The sequence below is a fragment of the Helicoverpa armigera genome, chromosome 24, assembly GCF_030705265.1.
Source record: "Helicoverpa armigera isolate CAAS_96S chromosome 24, ASM3070526v1, whole genome shotgun sequence".
NCBI lineage: Eukaryota > Metazoa > Arthropoda > Insecta > Lepidoptera > Noctuidae > Helicoverpa > Helicoverpa armigera.
Genome location: NC_087143.1, coordinates 573,922 through 598,181, shown reverse-complemented (window position 1 = coordinate 598,181; position 24,260 = coordinate 573,922). Strand labels below are relative to the sequence as shown.

Genomic DNA, 24,260 nt, shown 5'->3' with positions numbered 1-24,260 from the left:
TATGTGTAATGTAACTAATTTTGTCGTATTAGGCTAAGTGAAAACCTGTAAAGATAAAATTAGCGGTGTTTTGATATAAAAAAATAAATATGAACATGAATAAGTGTGAACGAGAATATGGATGGTTTTCACAGGGGTTCTCGTATAATATGTTTATACACAAATCATGTGATACCACTTTCTCGGCAATAGTGTGGAGAATAATGTTACTTGTGAGTTGCCGGCAGATAGAAGAGTATGGAAGGAGAAAATATGCTGTATCGACTACAAATAAATTAGAGATAAGGGAATAGGTAAAATGAATAAACAAGTTAGTACAGTCGTAACTTGGCAAGAATCGTGAGATGAAAAGTTCCTTTTATTTTCAAGCAGATATAATTGCCGATCAATGATGTTAATAACCATAGAATTATAGACAAGCAATAACCTGGACCACTTTTTTGTATCATTTAGTACTATGTGCGAGCTTACACTTATTAAGGGTCAATCCCCACTGAAAGAGCAGCGGCCGGCAGCGGCCGTAAGGCTCAATTCACACCAAAAGCGCGGCCAAGGGCAGCGAAGCGAAGCGCGGTTTGAGTGTCATTTGAATTTTTACTTTATTCCCATTAATTTTCGCATGAGAAACTCTAACGAGTCGCGCGGATGCCCGCGGCGCCGCTGCACTTCCCGCGAATTCCATGAACGGAGTCGTGCGACTGCGCGGGAACTCCCGAGAATGCTCTAGCAGTAGCGAGTCAAGTGATTGAGCGCGCCGCGCCGCTCCGCGCCGCGCTCTTACATTGTCCGTGCTCTTACGGCCGCTGCCGGCCGCTGCTCTTTCAGTGGGAATTGACCCTAAAGGACTCGTATCCTTCCAAGTTATATGCTGGCTATTGTATGTACTTAGTTGCATTCGGTTAGACTGGAAGTTGATCTCCACATAGTTGTTAAAAGGCTCGGGTGACGGACGGATGGATGAATGATGATGTCGAGTGGTATATTACTAAGGTATATGTTTGTGTGTGCAGTGGCGGGGCACGGGTCTGGGTACGCGGGCGGCGCTGTACGGCGCCGCCGCCACGCCGGCCTACGCGCCACGACGACCAGCTCATGCGCTCCACGCTGCCGCACCACATGGTACGTACACTATACCACGCCGGCCCCAGCGCCCTACGACGACCAGCTCATGCGCTCCACGCTGCCGCACCACATGGTACGTACACTATACCACGCCGGCCCTAGCGCCCTACGACGACCAGCTCATGCGCTCCACGCTGCCGCACCACATGGTACGTACACTATACCACGCCGGCCCTGCGCCCTACGACGACCAGCTCATGCGCTCCACGCTGCCGCACCACATGGTACGTACACTATACCACGCCGGCCCTAGCGCCCTACGACGACCAGCTCATGCTCCACGCTGCCGCACCACATGGTACGTACACTATACCACGCCGGCCCTAGCGCCCTACGACGACCAGCTCATGCGCTCCACGCTGCCGCACCACATGGTACGTACACTATACCACGCCGGCCCCAGCGCCCTACGACGACCAGCTCATGCGCTCCACGCTGCCGCACCACATGGTACGTACACTATACCACGCCGGCCCCAGCGCCCTACGACGACCAGCTCATGCGCTCCACGCTGCCGCGCACCACATGGTACGTACACTATACCACGCCGGCCCTAGCGCCCTACGACGACCAGCTCATGCGTCCACGCTGCCGCACCACATGGTACGTACACTATACCACGCCGCCCTAGCCCTACGACGACCAGCTCATGCGCTCCACGCTGCCGCACCACATGGTCGTACACTATACCACGCCGGCCCTAGCGCCCTACGACGACCAGCTCATGCGCTCCACGCTGCCGCACCACATGGTACGTACACTATACCACGCCGGCCCTAGCGCCCTACGACGACCAGCTCATGCGCTCCACGCTGCCGCACCACATGGTACGTACACTATACCATCATTTATATAACTACCCTTTTCCCCTTTGCGCGTTAATTACCATATTTGTGGCACATTTACCAAATTTCGTCGCGATATTTTCCTTCGTCTTTATCAGTCTTTTTGAAGTCAATCAGTGCAATTCAACCGAACTGTCTGACCGAACCACACCGAAAGGTCGGATTAAGAAAAAAGTATCATTCATTTCTACACAATATCGCCTTTAAATCCCTATTATTTACCTATAGTAATAAATAAGAATATTCATTTGCATGAAACATGTTTAAACATTATATTACATCATTCTATTGACCATGATAGTGTAAATGAAAGGAAAGTTAAGCATGTAATGTTATAATTGCAGGGCGGGTACTATGAGGTGGGTTACGGCGGACGGGACGCGACGTTCGGCCTCAGCGCCGGCGAACGATTCGGAAGGACTGATGCTGCTTCACCACAACAGGTACACTTACTAGTTCTATACCTACTCCATTTATGTACCCCAAGTAACTATACGTAAACAATCATGATATCGCCTTTTATTTAAAAACTCCGTTCTAAATGTAAAAATCTATGTAAATACATGTACAATTAGTCCAAGTGCTGGAGTATGCATAATATGGGGATCGCATTCTGTGAATAAGGTTAACTTAGAAAAGACTGCAGATTACACTTATAAATATTTCCTTTGTATTATAAATGTAATAACAAATATGTAATGTATTGTATTGCAGGTGCCAGCGGCGGCGTTACCTCCCGGCTACGCGTACTTCGCGTACCAACCGCCTCCCACCACATACCAGTATGGCGTCTATCCTACGGTCAGTACCTACTGAACAAAAATACTAAAATATGTATGGATAGGATAATATTAATACATTAGTTGATGAGATTCCCGCCAAACTGTTTGTCATCATCAGAAATTTTGAAAGGTATCAGTGACGCCAGTACCGGAGAGTACTGACCACAAGCGCGTACCCTTGTGATGTATTTGTCACCGTAAGATTACAAACATCGTTAGATTAAAATCTATCTCGAGAGATTGTAAACTGTCGAATTATTGTGAACCGTAACATCTGATTGCAATTTAACGTATTATTTTTCGCTATATTATAATCTATCGATGAGAAATTGTCAAATTGTCAACTGTCCGAAAGCTCTCCCCGATTGGTCAGTCTTTTTGTAAGATCGACCAATCACGACCAGCCGTTCTGTTCCCATAGAGTTCACGTAGAGTTATTAATTACGTTCTACCAATCAGCGCGCAAGATGCATTCCGTTCTACGCCAGTTGACAATTTGACCGCTTTACATTGATAGATTATAATATAGCGAAAAATAATACGTTAAATTGCAATCAGATGTTACAGTTCACAATAATTCGACAGTTTACAATCTCTCGAGATAGATTGTAATCTAACGATGTTTGGAATCTTACGGTGACATATTCAATTGCCGATCGCGATTGGTTATTGCGCAAACTTTTATTTTTATTTCGTTTATGAGCTATGTAGGAGGCTGTAAAAGTAGAAGTTATTTAAGAGCAAATAAGCGCATCCACATACAGTGAACGTCCTGGCAAGAAATTTGTCGCGCGAAACATCTCGGTTCGTGAGCTCACTGTGTGGATTCGCCCTATAACTTGTAAATTAACCTCATTATGTAAAAAAAAAATATATAAAAATGTAATGTGATATGAGTAACCAATGGTATTTCCTCCTCAGTACGGCGGCGGTTCGAACGTGGGCGGCGTGGGCGGAGTGGGCGGCGTGTCGACGCAGGGCAAGGTGTCCACCTACACGCAGCAGCAGCCCTACGACGCGCAGGACTCATATAAACCTGGTATGTTACGATTAACTTGCTAAATATAACAGTACTAGCTTTTGCCCGCGACTTCGTTCGCATGGAATAGTGACTTCCGGCATATTTTTGGTTTGACCAATAGATGGCGCTATATGTCCGGAATAAATTTTTTTTTTATTATTTTTTTTTTTTAATAAAAACTATCCTATGTCCTTTCTCAAGTTCCAAACTATGTCTGTACCAAATTTCACACAAATCGGTTCAGTAGTTTAGGCGTGAAGAAAAGACAGACAGATAGACAGACAGACAGACAGACAGACAGAGTTACTTTCACATTTATAATATTAGTTAGGATATCGGGCTGGATTTCAATTTGAAGAACTTTCGGAGATACACAAAGACATTATAAATTCACGCGATCCACAAGATCACGTCTAATATCAAATGTTAACATCAAAAAATTCATTTGAAGCATTTACTCTAAAGGCATAGGAGTATTTATGGTTCCCTCATAGGTATATTAGGCAGAGGGGAATGCACGGAATATCTGCTTCGTTAAATAATATGGCTCGTTAGTCTAACTGTCTCGAGTGCGGCTGCTGAGCACGTCTTGGGTTCGAAGCCCGAGTCGGGCCGTAATCGCTTTGTGGGTTTTAGAAGACTCACAAAGCAGCCCGGAGCCTGGAAGTTGGTGACTGATACACCCGTGCATCAGAGAGCACGTAAATTTTGGTCCTGCTTGTGATCTCTCTCCGGTCGTGTCGGATTGCCGTCCCATCGGGCTATGAGAGTGAAGGAATAGTGAGTGCACCTGTGTCCAAGCAAATGATGTGCACTATAATATGTCCTGCGCAGTTGGCTGATCTCCTTACATGAGAACAGCCGCCGTAGCCGATAATCAGCTAGGTGTATATCATTATGGTTTGTATTAACAAAACATGTGTTCCTTTAGGCGGCGGCTACACGGGCAGCGGCAGCAAGGCGGGCGGCGGCGCGGCGGCGGAGCTCGGCAACGCCATCTACGCCAAGCCGCATCCCGCGCTCAACAAGGTCAACGTGAGTACCACATCTACTACCCACTGCCGATCACATACTTCCATGCCATTTCAAAACAAATGGTGGCTTGCGAACACGGTTTACGGAAGATCTCTAGAAAACTATCAAGGACACGATTCTGCTAATACAATAATGTGACAATTGGATAGCAATGTAATCTCAATAGCAGTTTTAACCTTAACGGGCAATTCGCTTTTAATATAAAACCGTATTCGTATTCGGCGGCCGCGCAATATGGCGACTACACCGCTGGTTCTCGCTGCGGCGCGTGCCCACACAGCGCGGCCGCGAGCTCATGTTCGATGGTTTGCCGCGCGCTGACGATACAAGGCTTCACACAATGTCCGTACCCGTACCAGCAACGGAGCGTTAATTCAACTGTCACTAATAACAATAACATTGCGAATGAATTAATATTATCAAAGCTTTAACGATCCGATTCCAATTATGACGGTTTGTGCCGTGTGCTTTGATAAGGACCGACTGAAGTAAGATGATGCGTCTGCCCGTTTACGACGCGACACTGTCACGCCGCTGACGTGTGAGAACAGAAAATCCCCGAAGAGTCACGGATGCCCAGTGTAATGTAGGGTTTTAGACGTTTACAAGATGTTATCACGTCAAAACATCCTCGTTATCCAGCCCCTGTCTAATCCGCCGCCCCTCGCAATGCGCTATAATCCGAATATTTACAAGAGTACCTACCATCAAATGCAACAAGTTGTCTCCAACCTGCAAAACATATTTTGTCGATTTAACACGCGTCCACTATGCTTTCATACAATGACATGTATAACTCCACTGAAGCAAGTTTTCGTAGAAACAATCAAATACAATAATTAACCTTATTATCTTAGTTCGGCATGCACTGAGAAGTGGGTTATACAATATACATATCATTGGTTGATAGTAAATAAATACTAAGACACGCCGTCACGGCAAATAGTAATTTGAGTAGTAAAAAATATGTGCGACTTGAATATAGGTTAATAGGTTCAGTCCACAAAATTTATTTTTATTGCATCTGGAATTTTCATTAAATTCTGAATTATAGTTATAGTGTGCTTAAATTATTGGACACGCCTACCGACTGTCACTTGTTAACCTGATGTGCTGTGTTATTCGTGAATTACGAGAACGCCAAAAATTGTTTCTTTGAGCGAGTGATAGACGCAGGAATTACATCTCTGTTTATAGAACACGTCAACCTACCACTTACGTCATATGTGTAAAGGTAGAATTCCGTGGATCGCGGTTGTCGCAGCCGCGCGCGGCCTACGACAGCCGTCGGCCGCGCGCGACTATAGTCAACCTATGAAAATGTAGGCACTTCGCACACGGCGGCGTAGCTTAAGCGTAACATAGAACGCGCGTACGACGACATCGATACGAGTATAAAGGCACCAGTACACGTTGGCCCAAGTGCGGCCAATACGCGCCATCACCAATGTGTACTCGGGGTATTGGTGCAGGTTGGCGGACATTTGTCGAGGTTGGCGCGCATTCGGCGAGTTGTCGGTTTTTTGGGCACACATCAAAGGAAACTTGGCCCAGCTTGGCGTGTGGTGTTTACACATTCGGCCAATGTTTAGTTCGTCACTGACCGCTGAGGATAGTACACTTTTGTGTTGCGTGTAAAAATAAATATAGTGGTCAGTATAGAAGTGTAGTATAATATAAATATATATAGTAGTGTAGTTTAATATAAATATATATGGTATTGTACAAATAAACAGCCGCAGCCGTAACTACCTCGACGTCCATCGCAAGTGGTTTGCCAGGCAGCAATGAGCCATGCGCCAATGTGTAACCACCATTTGATCGTGGCCTACATTTGTGCATTTCACAGCTTGGCCCAACACAGGCCAACGTGTACTGGGGCCTTAAACATTTCCTGACAAGTTCGCACACAATGCGGCGTATCGTACATGTTCATTGTCATTACGACAGTAGTAGAAAGTCAATTCAACTGAATTTTAATTACTTATGAATTTTATGAAGTGAAACTTTAAGTGGAGCAATAAAAAAATATAATATAAAATTGTATATGTAACAAAACAGTCTAAACAGCAAGTTTGATCCTCAATATCTAAAATGATACGTCTTCGCAACGATCCGTTTGTGCAACACTGTTTAGCACTATGAAGTATAAGCGTGTCGTATACGAGGCGAGCAAGGTGATATCCAAAACGAGTAACACAAAGTATGGGCTACGATTCGTATGTTCAACACTTCAAGTAAAGTTCGCGCAGCGTGGCAACGATATGCTTCCGATACGCTTACACTACGACGCTGTGCGTGATGTGCCTTATTAGAAAGCCATTCTTAAGGGCAAGGGATTTTATCAAAAAATCATTAATCAGATCCATCCGTTGTTTTGCGATTGAGATAGAAGTTTGACATTACAAAATCATAATATATTTCGCTCTCCAATCGAAAAACAACCGGTAAATCGGTTATTCTAATACGCAGTAAAACGCGGGTTGATCAACCACTTCATCAGACCTACCGTTACCGTACCGTATAGACCGTGCTATCTCCTATAGTTCTCGCCAAACTTTTGCCGTCGTTCCACAAAAACTTTTAAACGTCTGTTGAACACTCGTCTAAAAATGACAGATTATGACGTTGAAATAAGGTCCGTTTTGCAACCACACTTTTTTTAGACAAGTGTTCAACAGATGTTTGAATTTTTGTAGTAAGGCTGTTTGTCGTTGGAACGGTACCTACATTTTTCTAGCTAGACACTGCCCAGAGCAGAAATATATTTTTTGGTAAACTACGGGTGGCGTGGGTGGGGGAAGGCATGCCGACATGCGCGTAGTTGTGTGAGAAATTTATTGCGAAAACTGTTACCAGTGTTTGGAATGTTGTATGCATATTAGATGAAAATTTTCTTGGCGCCTTCTAAAATGTTACTTGATTAGAATGACAGAATGTGTCTGTGAAATTGACCAGAGGCTGAAAGGCCGCGTTAAAAAAGAAAAGTGCTCTTTTATTTCCTGTTTCTTTTTGTTTGGTTTCGTATATGGTCGAAATTGCGTCGGTTATGTATGTAGCTGTCGTTGTGATCAAGTAACATTTGTCAGGGTGTAGCGCATGGTGGCGGTGGTGCCGTCGTGTCGTGTCGCTGCCAGTCGGTTGTCGCAGAGTTACGAGAAGGCGTCGCCCACAGCGGTACGCCGCCCCTTCGGCGGAGCCTCGCACCTCTACATCCCCGCGCCGCCGCACCACCACCCGCACCACCACGCGCCGCAGCAGCACCAGGTGACTACACACACACACACACACCACGCCTCGCACCACCACCCGCACCACCACGCGCCGCAGCAGCACCAGGTGACTACACACACACACACACACACCACGCCTCGCACCACCACCCGCACCACCACGCGCCGCAGCAGCACCAGGTGACTACACACACACACACACACCACGCCTCGCACCACCACCCGCACCACCACGCGCCGCAGCAGCACCAGGTGACTACACACACACACACACCACGCCTCGCACCACCACCCGCACCACCACGCGCCGCAGCAGCACCAGGTGACTACACACACACACACACACCACGCCTGCACCACCACCCGCACCACCACGCGCCGCAGCAGCACCAGGTGACTACACACACACACACACACCACGCCTCGCACCACCACCCGCACCACCACGCGCCGCAGCAGCACCAGGTGACTACACACACACACACACACCACGCCTCGCACCACCACCCGCACCACCACGCGCCGCAGCAGCACCAGGTGACTACACACACACACACACACCACGCCTCGCACCACCACCCGCACCACCACGCGCCGCAGCAGCACCAGGTGACTACACACACACACACACACCACGCCTCGCACCACCACCCGCACCACCACGCGCCGCAGCAGCACCAGGTGACTACACACACACACACACACCACGCCCTCGCACCACCACCCGCACCACCACGCGCCGCAGCAGCACCAGGTGACTACACACACACACACACACCACGCCTCGCACCACCACCCGCACCACCACGCGCCGCAGCAGCACCAGGTGACTACACACACACACACACACACCACGCCTCGCACCACCACCTGCACCACCACGCGCCGCAGCAGCACCAGGTGACTACACACACACACACACACCACGCCTCGCACCACCACCTGCACCACCACGCGCCGCAGCAGCACCAGGTGACTCACACACACACACACACACCACGCCTCGCACCACCACCCGCACCACCACGCGCCGCAGCAGCACCAGGTGACTACACACACACACACACACACCACGCCTCGCACCACCACCCGCACCACCACGCGCCGCAGCAGCACCAGGTGACTACACACACACACACACACCACCGCACCACCACCCGCACCACCACGCGCCGCAGCAGCACCAGGTGACTACACACACACACACACACCACGCCTCGCACCACCACCCGCACCACCACCGCGCCGCAGCAGCACCAGGTGACTACACACACACACACACACCACGCCTGCACCACCACCCGCACCACCACGCGCCGCAGCAGCACCAGGTGACTACACACACACACACACACCACGCCTCGCACCACCACCCGCACCACCACCACGCGCGCAGCAGCACCAGGTGACTACACACACACACACACACCACGCCCGCACCACCACCTGCACCACCACCGCGCCGCAGCAGCACCAGGTGACTACACACACACACACACCCACGCCTCGCACCACCACCCGCACCACCACCGCGCCGCAGCAGCACCAGGTGACTACACACACACACACACACCACGCCTCGCACCACCACCCGCACCACCACTCCGCCGCAGCAGCACCAGGTGACTACACACACACACACACACACCACGCCTCGCACCACCACCCGCACCACCACCGCGCCGCAGCAGCACCAGGTGACTACACACACACACACACACACGCCTCGCACCACCACCCGCACCACCACGCGCCGCAGCAGCACCAGGTGACTACACACACACACACACACCACGCCTCGCACCACCACCCGCACCACCACGCGCCGCAGCAGCACCAGGTGACTACACACACACACACACACCACGCCCGCACCACCACCCGCACCACCACCGCGCCGCAGCAGCACCAGGTGACTACACACACACACACACACCACGCCTCGCACCACCACCCGCACCACCACGCGCCGCAGCAGCACCAGGTGACTACACACACACACACACACCACGCCTCGCACCACCACCCGCACCACCACTCGCCGCAGCAGCACCAGGTGACTACACACACACACACACACACCACGCCTCGCACCACCACCTGCACCACCACGCGCTGCAGCAGCACCAGGTGACTACACACACACACACACACACCACGCCCGCACCACCACCCGCACCACCACGCGCCGCAGCAGCACCAGGTGACTACACACACACACACACACCACGCCTCGCACCACCACCCGCACCACCACTCGCCGCAGCAGCACCAGGTGACTACACACACACACACACACCACGCCTCGCACCACCACCCGCACCACCACGCGCTGCAGCAGCACCAGGTGACTACACACACACACACACCCCGCCTCGCACCACCACCTGCACCACCACGCCGCAGCAGCACCAGGTGACTACACACACACACACACACCACGCCTGCACCACCACCCGCACCACCACGCGCTGCAGCAGCACCAGGTGACTACACACACACACACACCACGCCTCGCACCACCACCCGCACCACCACGCGCTGCAGCAGCACCAGGTGACTACACACACACACACACACCACGCCTCGCACCACCACCCGCACCACCACGCGCCGCAGCAGCACCAGGTGACTACACACACACACACACACCACGCCTGCACCACCACCCGCACCACCACCACGCGCCGCAGCAGCACCAGGTGACTACACACACACACACCACGCCTCGCACCACCACCCGCACCACCACTCGCCGCAGCAGCACCAGGTGACTACACACACACACACACACACCACGCCTCGCACCACCACCTGCACCACCACGCGCCGCAGCAGCACCAGGTGACTACACACACACACACACACCACGCCTCGCACCACCACCCGCACCACCACGCGCCGCAGCAGCACCAGGTGACTACACACACACACACACACCACGCCTCGCACCACCACCCGCACCACCACGCGCCGCAGCAGCACCAGGTGACTACACACACACACACACACACCACGCCTCGCACCACCACCCGCACCACCACGCGCCGCAGCAGCACCAGGTGACTACACACACACACACACACCACGCCTCGCACCACCACCTGCACCACCACGCGCCGCAGCAGCACCAGGTGACTACACACACACACACACACCACGCCTCGCACCACCACCTGCACCACCACGCGCCGCAGCAGCACCAGGTGACTACACACACACACACACACCACGCCTCGCACCACCACCCGCACCACCACGCGCCGCAGCAGCACCAGGTGACTACACACACACACACACACCACGCCTCGCACCACCACCTGCACCACCACCACGCGCCGCAGCAGCACCAGGTGACTACACACACACACACACACCACGCCTCGCACCACCACCCGCACCACCACGCGCCGCAGCAGCACCAGGTGACTACACACACACACACACACCACGCCTCGCACCACCACCCGCACCACCACGCGCCGCAGCAGCACCAGGTGACTACACACACACACACACACCACGCCTCGCACCACCACCCGCACCACCACTCGCCGCAGCAGCACCAGGTGACTACACACACACACACACACCACGCCTCGCACCACCACCCGCACCACCACGCGCCGCAGCAGCACCAGGTGACTACACACACACACACACACCACGCCTCGCACCACCACCCGCACCACCACGCGCCGCAGCAGCACCAGGTGACTACACACACACACACACACCACGCCTCGCACCACCACCCGCACCACCACGCGCCGCAGCAGCACCAGGTGACTACACACACACACACACACCACGCCTGCACCACCACCCGCACCACCACGCGCCGCAGCAGCACCAGGTGACTACACACACACACACACACCACGCCTCGCACCACCACCCGCACCACCACGCGCCGCAGCAGCACCAGGTGACTACACACACACACACACACCACGCCTCGCACCACCACCTGCACCACCACGCGCCGCAGCAGCACCAGGTGACTACACACACACACACACACCACGCCTGCACCACCACCCGCACCACCACGCGCCGCAGCAGCACCAGGTGACTACACACACACACACACACCACGCCTCGCACCACCACCCGCACCACCACGCGCCGCAGCAGCACCAGGTGACTACACACACACACACACACCACGCCTCGCACCACCACCCGCACCACCACGCGCCGCAGCAGCACCAGGTGACTACACACACACACACACACCACGCCTCGCACCACCACCCGCACCACCACCGCGCCGCAGCAGCACCAGGTGACTACACACACACACACACACACGCCTCGCACCACCACCCGCACCACCACTCGCCGCAGCAGCACCAGGTGACTACACACACACACACACACACCACGCCTCGCACCACCACCCGCACCACCACGCGCCGCAGCAGCACCAGGTGACTACACACACACACACACACCACGCCTCGCACCACCACCCGCACCACCACGCGCCGCAGCAGCACCAGGTGACTACACACACACACACACACCACGCCTCGCACCACCACCTGCACCACCACGCGCCGCAGCAGCACCAGGTGACTACACACACACACACACACCACGCCTCGCACCACCACCCGCACCACCACTCGCCGCAGCAGCACCAGGTGACTACACACACACACACACACCACGCCTCGCACCTCTACATCCCCACACACACATATACACACGCCACCACCCATGAGACCTACGCCGGCCAGATGACACACACAAAACAAAACTCATGCCCGGTGCCGCGGTGAGTATGGACAAATCACCCCAGATTGGAGGAGGCAGCAGTCCAGCAGACGAAGTTTTTAGGCTGTGACTACGACGACAACGACATTCATTACCCACCCAGACCCTCACACTTCACACTCACACACTTCGAAAAAGTATATTAAGAAAAAAACCGCGTCTATCTGTAAAAAAAAATAACTCATGAACTGTGTAAAATGATTGCAGTGACTTGAATACACTTAGTTACTTGAAAATGCATATAGTGCATAAAATTGGCTCACGAGTGTAGCATGATTGACACGAAATTATATAGGTATATGTCACTGGCACATAGGGGCTGTAGACAGGCATTTGTTAGTCAAAGAAAATACATATTATTCAAAAAAAATAAGCCATCTCCAGCTTCTATGTTCCTGAATATCACTGAAAATGGGTTCTGGGAAAAATAGACGAAATATTTACGTGTTGCTTAAATTTCTATTGAGAGAGTATTTTGGCAAAGTCCAGAAGATTTTAGTCTAAGAAGGATGAAAGTATCTCTCTTTTTAAAGCTGTAAAATCTAAGTCTTATTACGGATTCTAGGTTACCTAATAATAACTTCCCAGGGCCCATTACGATAGCCAGCATAAAAACTACATTTTTGTTTATGCATGCGATCTTATACAATTTAGTTGATTCAGTTTTTATTATATTTCTTAGAGTTTGCTTTCGTTTGTAGATGGATGTACGGGTGAACAGTAGTCATAATAGGCGGGTAAGTTAATATATACATACATTATATTTATTAACGCACTATATTATGTATAACGCACTTATTATTGTGTTAACCTTTTCAATGTTGCTGATATATTGTCTGTGAAATTCTTGTCAGAAATAATTAATGGGATTTATTAATATTATGTAAAAAAATGCTTTATGCTTATGTAAATTAATATGGGAATTATTTTCTAATTACTTTATAATATTTGTTTGATGCTTTTTTGATCCCAATTATAAGATAAATAAAATAATAAATAACGTTGTTACAAAAAGACAATTAAAGAATATACTCATTGAACAGGTTAACCTATACATATGGCAATGTATTTATTTTATATAATAATACCCTTATATATAAACATATTTAATCTTATGTACTTACTACCCGCCTTTCACGTACTATTGCATGTACTTATATTATGTTTCGATTTCGCTTATGTACTTGTCAATAATATATTTTATCTTGCAACATATTTTAGACATTATTCAAATGTTTCTTTTAATAATATCCACTATATACGCTCGATTGACTCTTTTGCATAAAGTCTGTTTTTTTATAGCACGTTTCAACAGCAATTTTGTAAAAATATGCATGTTTTTGGTTTAGGGTCAGTGATTGAAGTAAATTATATTTTTGCCACAAAAGTATAACATGAGGTCTTAAAATGACTCCCGGGGAAATTTAACACTGAATTGGAATCTATCTTTCTACCTAAAAAAAACTTCATGATATAGCTGAATGAAATCTACGATACCGATGCGTAATTTAGGACAGAAATGTGTAGTCAGGATGGCCGAGCGGTCTAAGGCGCTGCGTTCAGGTCGCAGTCCACTTCTGTGGGCGTGGGTTCGAATCCCACTTCTGACAATATAATTTTGCACATCTTTTACAGTAATTTTCACAAAACTTTTCCTTTATTTGTTGTACCGCTTGTTTTTTCTTACAAATAATTTAATTAATTTTATCCTAAATTGATTTTATTGACATTTGAACTGCATCCAGAAAAAAAACTGTTTTACGAAGCAAGCTTGTTGTTGGAACGTCGTTCTGCAGGTTTCCATGACCTATCTATAGATTTGCTTACTAAAAAAAATACCATTTTTGGATCTATTAAATACAAAATTATTTTCGTACCCGCGAATCTATAACTTATCCTGTCTGTTATTTTGTGACTGCATATTCAAGCTTGACATATTTTTTATGAGGCTTATCTATCGCAAAACAGCAGATGGATCGGTTATTGCAATCCGCAGTAAATAAGCCGGGTGTATAAGATGGTGTTGTTAAACGTATGGTTGTGTTTACAGGAGAGCGGGGCGGGCGGCGGTCGGGCAGCAGCCAGCAAGCCGGCGGCCAGCAAGCCTAGCTACTCGCAGTCCTACTGGGCACCCAACTAGCTAACACTGGTGAGACAAACTACTTTATACACCGTTTAATCCGTTTATATAATATAGTAGAGAGGAAACTTTCTGGCTAGTAAACTTAAGCACTAAGCTGGTACCTAAGTATCAACTATCAATCAATATGCTGGTACATAACATCTTTGTATTTTCATTTAAAGTGAATAGAAAATGTAGGTTTTTACTATATTCTATACTAAAGAGGAAACATTTCTTGTTTGTTTGCCCTAAAGGCTCTGAAACTATTGAACTAATTAATTAAATTCTTTAACAGTTACAACAAATATGCTAGTGTGTGCTGACATTTACAAAAGTAATGGAAATAAGTCGGAACACAGAAATAACTGCATTATTTAATAATTGTTACTGTTTCAAGCAATTAGGGTTGACTGGCACGATTAGCAACAAAATATTAAATTGTTGAAGGTTGGAATATGAAATAATACATGTTTTGTTGGATTTAATTTTATCTGTATGCAGTTTGTTTGTAAAATGCGTCCGTTGTTGCAGGATCGGGCGCTCGGTGCGGGTGCAGCGTGCCCTCTGAAGTAACCTAGCTCAATACTAAACCAACTCCACGCGACACAAATACCGCATTATTATATAAATTCATAGTGTAAAGGCATCGCCGCCGTCACCTAAGATTTTTTTTTTCATTTTTTTTAAATACTACTGTCGTCGGTAGCCAGATGTCGTAGTTGAACGATGCAATATAATTATGTATTTTATTTGTTTATGAGCGTCGTGACGACGTCGATGCATCATCTCATTCGTTAAGTCCGCTATCATAGGTTTCAATTGTTTAAAGAAATTACCTCTAGTGCTATGTATATCTAATAAAGTATGTATATGTATGTAAGCATTTGGTACGCTATGCGCGCCGAAGTTTTTTATTTAGTTGACATACTTTTTGTAATTAACACTTATTATTAAAAATGATTAAAGAGATGTCATAGGACGATAATCGTAATTGTAACGAGTATGATAGTCGAGCTCTTTTATATGTGGAAGAATGCACTTGTGATGATCTCGCGGGCATTTGAAAGTATGACGGATTACACATATTGGAACTTGATGCAAGACTTTTATTTCCCACTAAACACAAATGTTCAAACATTTTCAGACTACAGGTAAATCAAACTAGATATTAGTGCCAAGACAAACATTTATTATACGCAATATACAGGAATGTAACATAACAACGAGGCAATACTGCCAAAATATTATATTTCATTTCACTTATCAAATCATAAGCTAGTTCTTACATAGACTGATCACGACAAACTGCCAAACCCAACTAAATAAATTCTCGCATTTTGTCTGTTTACGTAATAAATGCATTGTTATTGAATATAACGACTATATTTTAAAAAATATATTTTTCTTCCGATGCTACAGTGTTAGCATAAAAATATAATTAGTCGATATTATGGTCGGCTCTAAGTTTGTAGGAATTAGAGGTTCTTAGCGGAGTGTTTGTCCAGGATCCAGTAGAGGGAGCCACTGTGCGGCTTCACGCGGCGCGCTGGGACGTCGTCGTCATTATCCTTCAGGATACGCTGTAATAGTGGAAACCATGTGTTATTTTTAAGATTATTGTTTGCTGTAGGACCACGGAGGAGAAAACACTAGCGGAGGTGCCCCCCTAACGTAAAATCTCCTAACAAAGCAGCGCGCCAAAATTCGGGTGAGCGGGGGACGAGGAACGTTACTGGAGAAGACCACTTCTGATCTTAAAGGACAGATCAGAAGGGGTAGACAAACATTAAAAACACATAATTCAAAGACATACAACCGTGCAAGTTTTATTGCTTACAAACATTACTTTTATAAATGATTTAACGATATCAAAACGAAGTTATTAAAAATACAGCATTGAAGATAAGCCACCCATTTTTTGTAAATCCATCTAGCGTGGAATAGGATGATTAAAATCTAACCCTAAACTAACATCAACCACTAGTGACATACTAAAAAGTAAAGTAAATACTCAAACTTAATAATTCTTTAAAAATAGTAATTGAATTGGAAAGTTTGAACAAGCATTCATTTGAAATGAACGAAAAAAAAGAGAGAGATAAAATAGTTAGAAAAATAATACTTATGTTAGTATTATCTTGTGCCAGAGAACTTGCACTACAACAATTTCTTTACACCCTTAGAAATGAAATAGGTAGGTATAATTCAACTAGGAATCATTAAACGGAGACTCAATTAAAAATCATTTTTATTCACCACGGGTCTAAAATACCCCCATGGTGTAGTTTAAGTATCAACTTATATCATTGTGTTAGTTCGTCTACTAGCCACTATGGCGTCACAAGCACGAAAATTGGGTGTACTACGCCGAATCGAATAACAAATAATCGAATGTCATTTGATCGACCACTATAAATCGAAATTCTAAATACTCGAACATTCATAATATCGAATGGTCATTAAATCGAACATTCAATACATCGCGCAGTCAATACATCGAGTGTTCAAAATATCGAATGTTTGTTTGATCGAGCGTTAAATGCATCGCATATTCATCCTATAAAAAAATCTGTATTTTTTATGAATACAAGAAAAACTCAAAATTTTATAATAAATCACATTTTAATCTTTAATTCTTATCTTTTAAAGGTACATTTTAAATTTTTGTATGAATTGAAAAGGCAAACGCGGGATTGGGAAGACCTACTTTACAAAGACATCATACATAATCATACATTTAAAACTTTAACACTAAATATTCGAAGTTTAAATCGTAATTTCAACTCCTTCTTACTAGTTTTAAACAGACTTAATGTAGACTTTGACGCTATAATTCTGACGGAGTGCTGGCTAGAAAATTCTCCAACAGTTCCACATATCCAGGGCTATAATTCTTTCCATACAACTAATCACGTGAACAAAGCTGGTGGGGTAGTGGTCTATGTTTTGAATATTTGGTCCCCTCTGGTCCATGAACCTTTAATTGACGATGCTGACTGTATTTTTCTGCGCATTCCAGAGGTTATTAACATCATGGGTGTGTACAGATCTCCGTCTTTTAAGAATACTGACAATTTTATTAACTCTTTACAAAGAATAATAACCACACTCAAAATTAAACCTTGCACCATTTTTACAGGCGATATAAATATTAACATTAATAACCAGGCCTCTAATGATGTCTCAACTTATCTCTGTACGCTTGCTGAACTGGGTCTAAAACCAGCTGTAAACCTCCCAACGAGAGGGGGTTCTTGTATTGATCACGTCTTCTATGCTGGTGAAGTAGATGTGGAAACTATAATTTGTTCTTCATCCATAACTGATCATAATTTAATTATTACTGGTATGACTGGATCAATCGTTAAACCGGTCCCCCGACCTAGGTATAGACTACGTATTGATTATAATTCTATTTCAGATGAACTGAATAATATTGATTGGTCATCTTTAAATAATGTTTCCAATGTTAATGAACAAGTGGACATTTTTATTGGTGTTATAAAAGGTGTATTAGACAAAAACTCCCAACGTATGCGTCTGTCTAGATCAAGGATCATACTCAAGCCCTGGATGACACAAGGTTTACTAAAATGTTCTCTAGTAAAAGACAAACTTCACCAGGAAACTAAAAAATATCCCTTAAATGATATTAAATCTATAATTTATACTAGATATCGGAATTTTTACATCACTTTAATACGGAAAGTCAGGAATCAGTATCAATCTAACCTACTTGAAAAACACAAAGACAATCCTCGTGAACTTTGGAATACTATCAACGACATTACACACCGGAAAGCCACCACAAAGTCCCATAACCTTGAACTAACAACCATTAAGAGCTGTCCCAATGAATCAGTTAATATATGTAATGACTTTTTTGCTTCGGTAGGTGAATCATTTGCTAATAAAATACTGTTGGAGTTAGATACTACACAAATTGAACTTGCTCATAAAATAGATACTTCTAATTCTCCTTCTTCTTCTTTCTTTTTTGAACCAACTGACAGTGACGAGATCAACAGCATCATTCTCAGTCTAAAATCTAATACTGCACCGGGTCTCGATGGCTTATCAGTTCAGTACATAAAAGCTATTAAGGATCACGTTACTAGTCCCCTTGCTGCTATTATAAATAATAGTTTAACTACTGGTACAGTCCCAGATGCCTGGAAATCAGCAGCAGTTGTACCGATTCATAAAGGTGGTGAAACTAATAGTCCCAATAACTTTAGACCTATTTCTTTGTTGCCAGTATTTTCAAAAATATTAGAAAGAGTGGTCAATAAACGTTTAGTGAGGTATCTTGAATCCAATAATATTTTATCACCAAATCAATTTGGATTCAGATCAAAACGCTCAACCCAGGATGCAGTAAAGTTACTCACCCATAATATTGTACATAATCTAGACAATGGCAGGGCATGCATTGGTGTTTTCCTAGACCTTGCAAAAGCCTTCGACACCGTGTCAATTCCAATTCTACTGCGACGACTGGAAAGCATTGGGGTCAGAGGTATAGCTCTTGATTGGTTCCATAGCTATCTCACTGGAAGACAGCAATGTTTAAAAATAGATTCATGGGTTAGTTCCTCCAGAGAACTGTCCTTTGGTGTTCCGCAGGGCAGTGTTCTTGGTCCTACTTTATTTTTAATTTATTTAAATAATCTTGCCTCGTTAACATTGCGAAATGCTGAAATTATTTGCTATGCCGATGATACCGCTATAATATTCCATGAAGCAAATTGGAGTGAATGTTTTAGAAGCGCGGAATACGGAATGACAAAAGTCTTTGAGTGGCTCTCTGATAATTTACTGACGTTAAATACTGCAAAAACGAAATACGTATGTTTTCATAAAACCGCGATTTCATCTCCCTTGGTCACATCTGATATCAAAATTCATGAGCGTACTTGCAATAATCCACCTAATGTTAACTCCTGTAACTGTAACTTCATTCAACGAACTCATACCATCAAATATTTAGGCGTCAATATTGACGAAAAACTTACATTTAGTGATCACACAGCAGCTTTATCAGCTAGGGTCAGAAAGTTGATATATGTTATGAAACAAATAAGAGACGTAGCAAACCCAGATCTTGCAAAATATATTTATATTGCTCTCTGTCAATCGATTGTTACGTATTGTATCAATACCTGGGGGGGTGTTGCTGCGTCACATTTAATCTCATTGGAAAGAGCTCAGCGGTCCGTGCTAAAGGTTATGCTAAAAAAGCCTATAAGGTATTCCACGGCACTTATATACAATGAAACGAACTTATTAAGTATTCGCCGCCTTTACATAAAAGCTGCTGTCTGCCTTACACATAAACAAATATTAAAATCTGAATCTTACAACAAACTGCTGAAAAATAGAATATTTAGAATCCCGGTACCCACAGTTAATACTTCCTTTGCACAAAGATTCTCAAATTTTTTATTTCCTTATTTATACAACAAAATCTGTAAAATCTGTAAATTAAAAGACGACACGGCGCGCGTAATTCAAAAAAAGGTTACAAAATATTTAAATGATTTATCATATAACGAAGTAGAACAGCTACTAAAACCCACACAGTAAGAGGAAGAAATTTTTTGCACATTACACACACCCTCACACACACACACACCCTCACACACACACTCACGCACACACACCCTCACACTCACACACAAACACACACATTGGCTTCTTGTTATAATTATTTTTAGTCTTGTATTTGTATTTTGATCTCATTAGTCCTTAAGGAAACCGTATTGTTGACAGCCGCGATACAGGCTTTGCCTAGTGCGGTTGTCATTGTAAATTATTACTGTATACTCTGGAATGCCTAATAAAGATTTATTATTTATTATTATTATTATTAAAGAAGAGGCAAAAGGGATGATAATGCGATTGAAAAAATATTAAATAATAATAAAAACTATATTAAAATGAGTTTTATTATAAAATTTTGAGTTTTTCTTGTATTCATACAAAATACAGATTTTTCGATAGGATGAATATGCAATGCATTTAACGCTCGATCAAACAAACATTCGATATTTTGAACACTCGATGTATTGACTGCGCGATGTATTGAATGTTCGATTTAATAACCATTCGATATTATGAATGTTCGAGTATTTAGAATTTCGATTTATAGTGGTCGATCAATTGATGTTATTCGATTCGGCGTAGTACACCCCGAAAATTTGTTCTATTTGTTCTAGAATCGTGCTGATGATGACTGTTGTTATTTTCAATGTTGCCATATTATGAAATTCACCAAGAAAAATGGGAATAAAAATTATAGGGACAGTGTTTATCAAATAAGAGTTTACACTACTATATAATAACGGCGCATCCACTAAATAGCAGACTTTATGTGCGTCGGATGTTGCTCTGAGTAAAGGTACCTACATTCAAAAAGTATGTATGGGAAGAGAGATATACCTATGTAAAATATTGCTGATGATGAATATAAATAAATCTACACCAATTTTCGTCACATCTTATATTTAAAATAACACAGTACCTACCTATAATTTTTAACTGACAAAATATTCCTTCTACATACATACTCGTACATACCTACACAGGAAAATCTTTGTTCAACCACCCCAACAAAGAAGTTCATATTCACATATATCGAGAAATCTTCTTACAAAAGTACTTTTTTACCTTTTGTTTTTTCTTAGATAAACAAAAAAATACATAGAGTTATGATTTTAAATACGATCTTTTATAAGATTGGGTGAGTGAATTTTCTATGTCTGGTAGCATTTAATTTGATGTGAAGGACGGTTTATGGGCGGTGTTCAGCCACGCCTGCCGTGACGTAGTCGTGACGTATTTGACCTACCTGAAGGCGCGTGACCTACCTGCTTTAGGGCATCTCTGCTAGTCTTTTCTCCTCCGTGTGTAGGACAGATTGCGTTTGTATTATTTTTTACTAAAATAATACTTCATAACAATCATTATACTATTCTTTTACTGAGAAACCATTACATACTTTTTTACGTTTTTGTTTTTCTTGGAAGTTTTATGCATTTTATAGCATTTATAATGAACTTACTAAGCGTATATTCCTCTCATCTAAAATAAAATTACTCACTTGAATCATCTCAGCCTTGCTAGAACCACAGATAGCGAACATACAGTTCCTAGCTTTGTTAATAGTGGGGAATGTTAGTGTGATCCTCTCTGGTGGGAACTTGGGTGAATCAGTGAGGGAAGCCACTTTCAAGCTGGTCTCGTTCAGCAGCGGGTGGCCAGGGAACAGCGAGCAGGTGTGACCGTCTGGGCCCATGCCAAGTAGGAGCAGGTCAAACACAAAGTCCTCGCTGCCGAATGCTTTAGTCAGCTGTTCAGTGTAATCTTTGGCAGCTTCCTCAGCTAAAGGATATAAATTTTGCATTAGTATGTTTATGGATTCCTGTGATTCATAATATTTATTTTAGTTTATGAGATAGGTTAGCAACAACATGTCAGTGGGTTGTTGTATGTCAAAATCATTAATAAGAATTTTGAATGTGGTTCTTGTCAATTTACTTCTCTTATCTAAAGTTTTTCGTTTGAACCCTTGCACAGCAGTGTTTTGTTCATCCATTTCGACTATCCTGAACTCACTAGCCAACTTCCAACAAGCAAAATGGGCAAGAAGTCACCTGCTGAGCCTTTTCCCAACTATGTTGGGGTTGGCTTTGAGTCTAACTGGATGTGGCTGAGTAGGTACCAGTTTTTTTTTTCAAAACTTTCAAATATTGATTTGTGCATAATTACCTGACACTCCCTGTTTAATCTTAATGAACTGCTTTTCCACCAGCTTGGTCTTGGGTATGAGCTCCCTCTTGTATGTGCCGAAGGTGGAGTCCTCGCTGTTCTCTGGCACCACGCGCTCGTCACAGAATGCTACCACCCACTTGGACCATTCCGTGTCTACGGTCTGCAGACACTCGCAGAGGTTGTTCAATACAGAACCTCCTGTAAATAAAGTAATGCATTCATGAAAGTGATGTGATACTTATGTCTTAATAAATTTATTTTATGACACACAAAAAGTGTACAAATGATTCATTTTATGAGATAAAATGTAATCTATCTAACATAACCTACAAGTGTGGCATAGAAGTTATACGAAATACTATGACTAATATATCGAAAATTGATGATAGAACGCGGGTAATCAATACGACTTGGCATGAGTACGCCCCCAAGGTCGGCGCCTGATGAAACCGCGAATATGGACTTGAGCTAATGAAATATGTATAAAAACCACCACTCACAGGAAGGGCTAAAAAATTACTAAGTTATTTATAAAAACCATGATGAAAATCACGAAAGCATTTCCATGAAATCGATTTCGAAATGCCGGGCGGTAGGTAACTAGCACGTCCTTCTAAAGACGCCATTTAAATAATTACAGTAAAATTTGAAGAAAAACTTAAGTGATCTTATTGTTTGATCGTTCAAGCCTCAATGTACCTGTTTAAGGATTCGTATTTTATATAAAAGTTACGTTTTTGATAAATAAAAATCAAAACATGTAAAAACCAAAATGACCTTCAAAACTCACCAGAAAATCCGACAAAAAACTTTCCGCGGTTCTCGATAGCATCATTAGCTATCGTTTCTATGTGAGAAGCTAGTTTGTTAACTAGTTCTTGTTCGTCACTCACTATTATTGTGGACATTTTAAAAATAGTATTACAACTTTCAATTCAACAACTAATAGTCGAGCAAGCAAGCGAGGTTAGAATTTTTGGAATGTCATTCATGTCAAGCTGAAGTTGCCAGATTCGTTTAGGTTAACCATAGACAATTTGTTATCGTAGACAGAGAATTTTATTTATTTATTTAAAAACACCTTTTAAATAATCTTTACAGGATCTCTTATCCTAATACGACAGCTAAGAACTAAAATCTATTTAAAAACTAAATTATATTATTATAAATAATATAATTTAGTTTTTAGAGAATTGGAGAGGAGGTGAGATAGTAAAACCTCAGTAATACTATGTATTACTGAAGACTACGGTTGAAGAGGTGAGATAGTAAAACCTCAGTAATACTATGTAATACTATGTATTACTGAGGTTTTACTATCTCACCTCTTCAACCGTAGTCTTCAATGATAAAATAATAAAAAAACTCACATGGAAACATACAGAAATAATAATAATATACATGTGAATGAACATGCTTGTTCGTATCCGACTTTCTAGCTGACACTCTTTTGTTGTATACATTGCCGGTGTCTCAATTTCCCAAGTTCCCACCAGAGACAATCACGCTAACATTCCCTACTATTAACAAAGCTAGGAACAGTAT

At 44.3% G+C, this 24,260-nt stretch overlaps 2 protein-coding genes and 1 non-coding gene across 3 annotated transcripts in view; 2 read left to right on the top strand and 1 right to left on the bottom strand.

Annotated features, from left to right (window-relative positions):
• The window catches only part of LOC135118650 (protein lingerer-like), a 43,961-nt gene extending 27,923 nt beyond the window's left edge, over positions 1-16,038 (top strand). Inside the window, exons 21-30 of the mRNA XM_064041217.1 lie at positions 1,011-1,119; positions 1,844-1,949; positions 2,312-2,410; positions 2,682-2,768; positions 3,671-3,788; positions 4,702-4,805; positions 7,956-8,072; positions 13,522-13,557; positions 14,871-14,969; positions 15,474-16,038. Of these exons, the coding sequence (XP_063897287.1) occupies positions 1,011-1,119; positions 1,844-1,949; positions 2,312-2,410; positions 2,682-2,768; positions 3,671-3,788; positions 4,702-4,805; positions 7,956-8,072; positions 13,522-13,557; positions 14,871-14,960 (866 nt within the window). The 3' untranslated portion in view covers positions 14,961-14,969; positions 15,474-16,038. The remainder of the gene's footprint in view (positions 1-1,010; positions 1,120-1,843; positions 1,950-2,311; positions 2,411-2,681; positions 2,769-3,670; positions 3,789-4,701; positions 4,806-7,955; positions 8,073-13,521; positions 13,558-14,870; positions 14,970-15,473) is intronic.
• Positions 14,347-14,430, top strand: Trnal-cag (transfer RNA leucine (anticodon CAG)). The gene has a single exon. It is a non-coding gene; the product is annotated as a tRNA-Leu (tRNA).
• Positions 16,039-16,110: 72 nt separating the features above from the next.
• Positions 16,111-23,695, bottom strand: LOC110383307 (6-phosphogluconolactonase). Its single transcript, XM_049850070.2, has 4 exons — positions 23,506-23,695; positions 22,713-22,913; positions 22,045-22,325; positions 16,111-16,522 (listed from the first exon to the last, which is right to left on the bottom strand). Exons 1-4 carry the CDS (start codon positions 23,621-23,623, stop codon positions 16,418-16,420), a joined length of 705 nt encoding a protein of 234 aa, XP_049706027.1. The 5' UTR covers positions 23,624-23,695; the 3' UTR covers positions 16,111-16,417.
• Between the last annotated feature and the right edge of the window lie 565 nt (positions 23,696-24,260).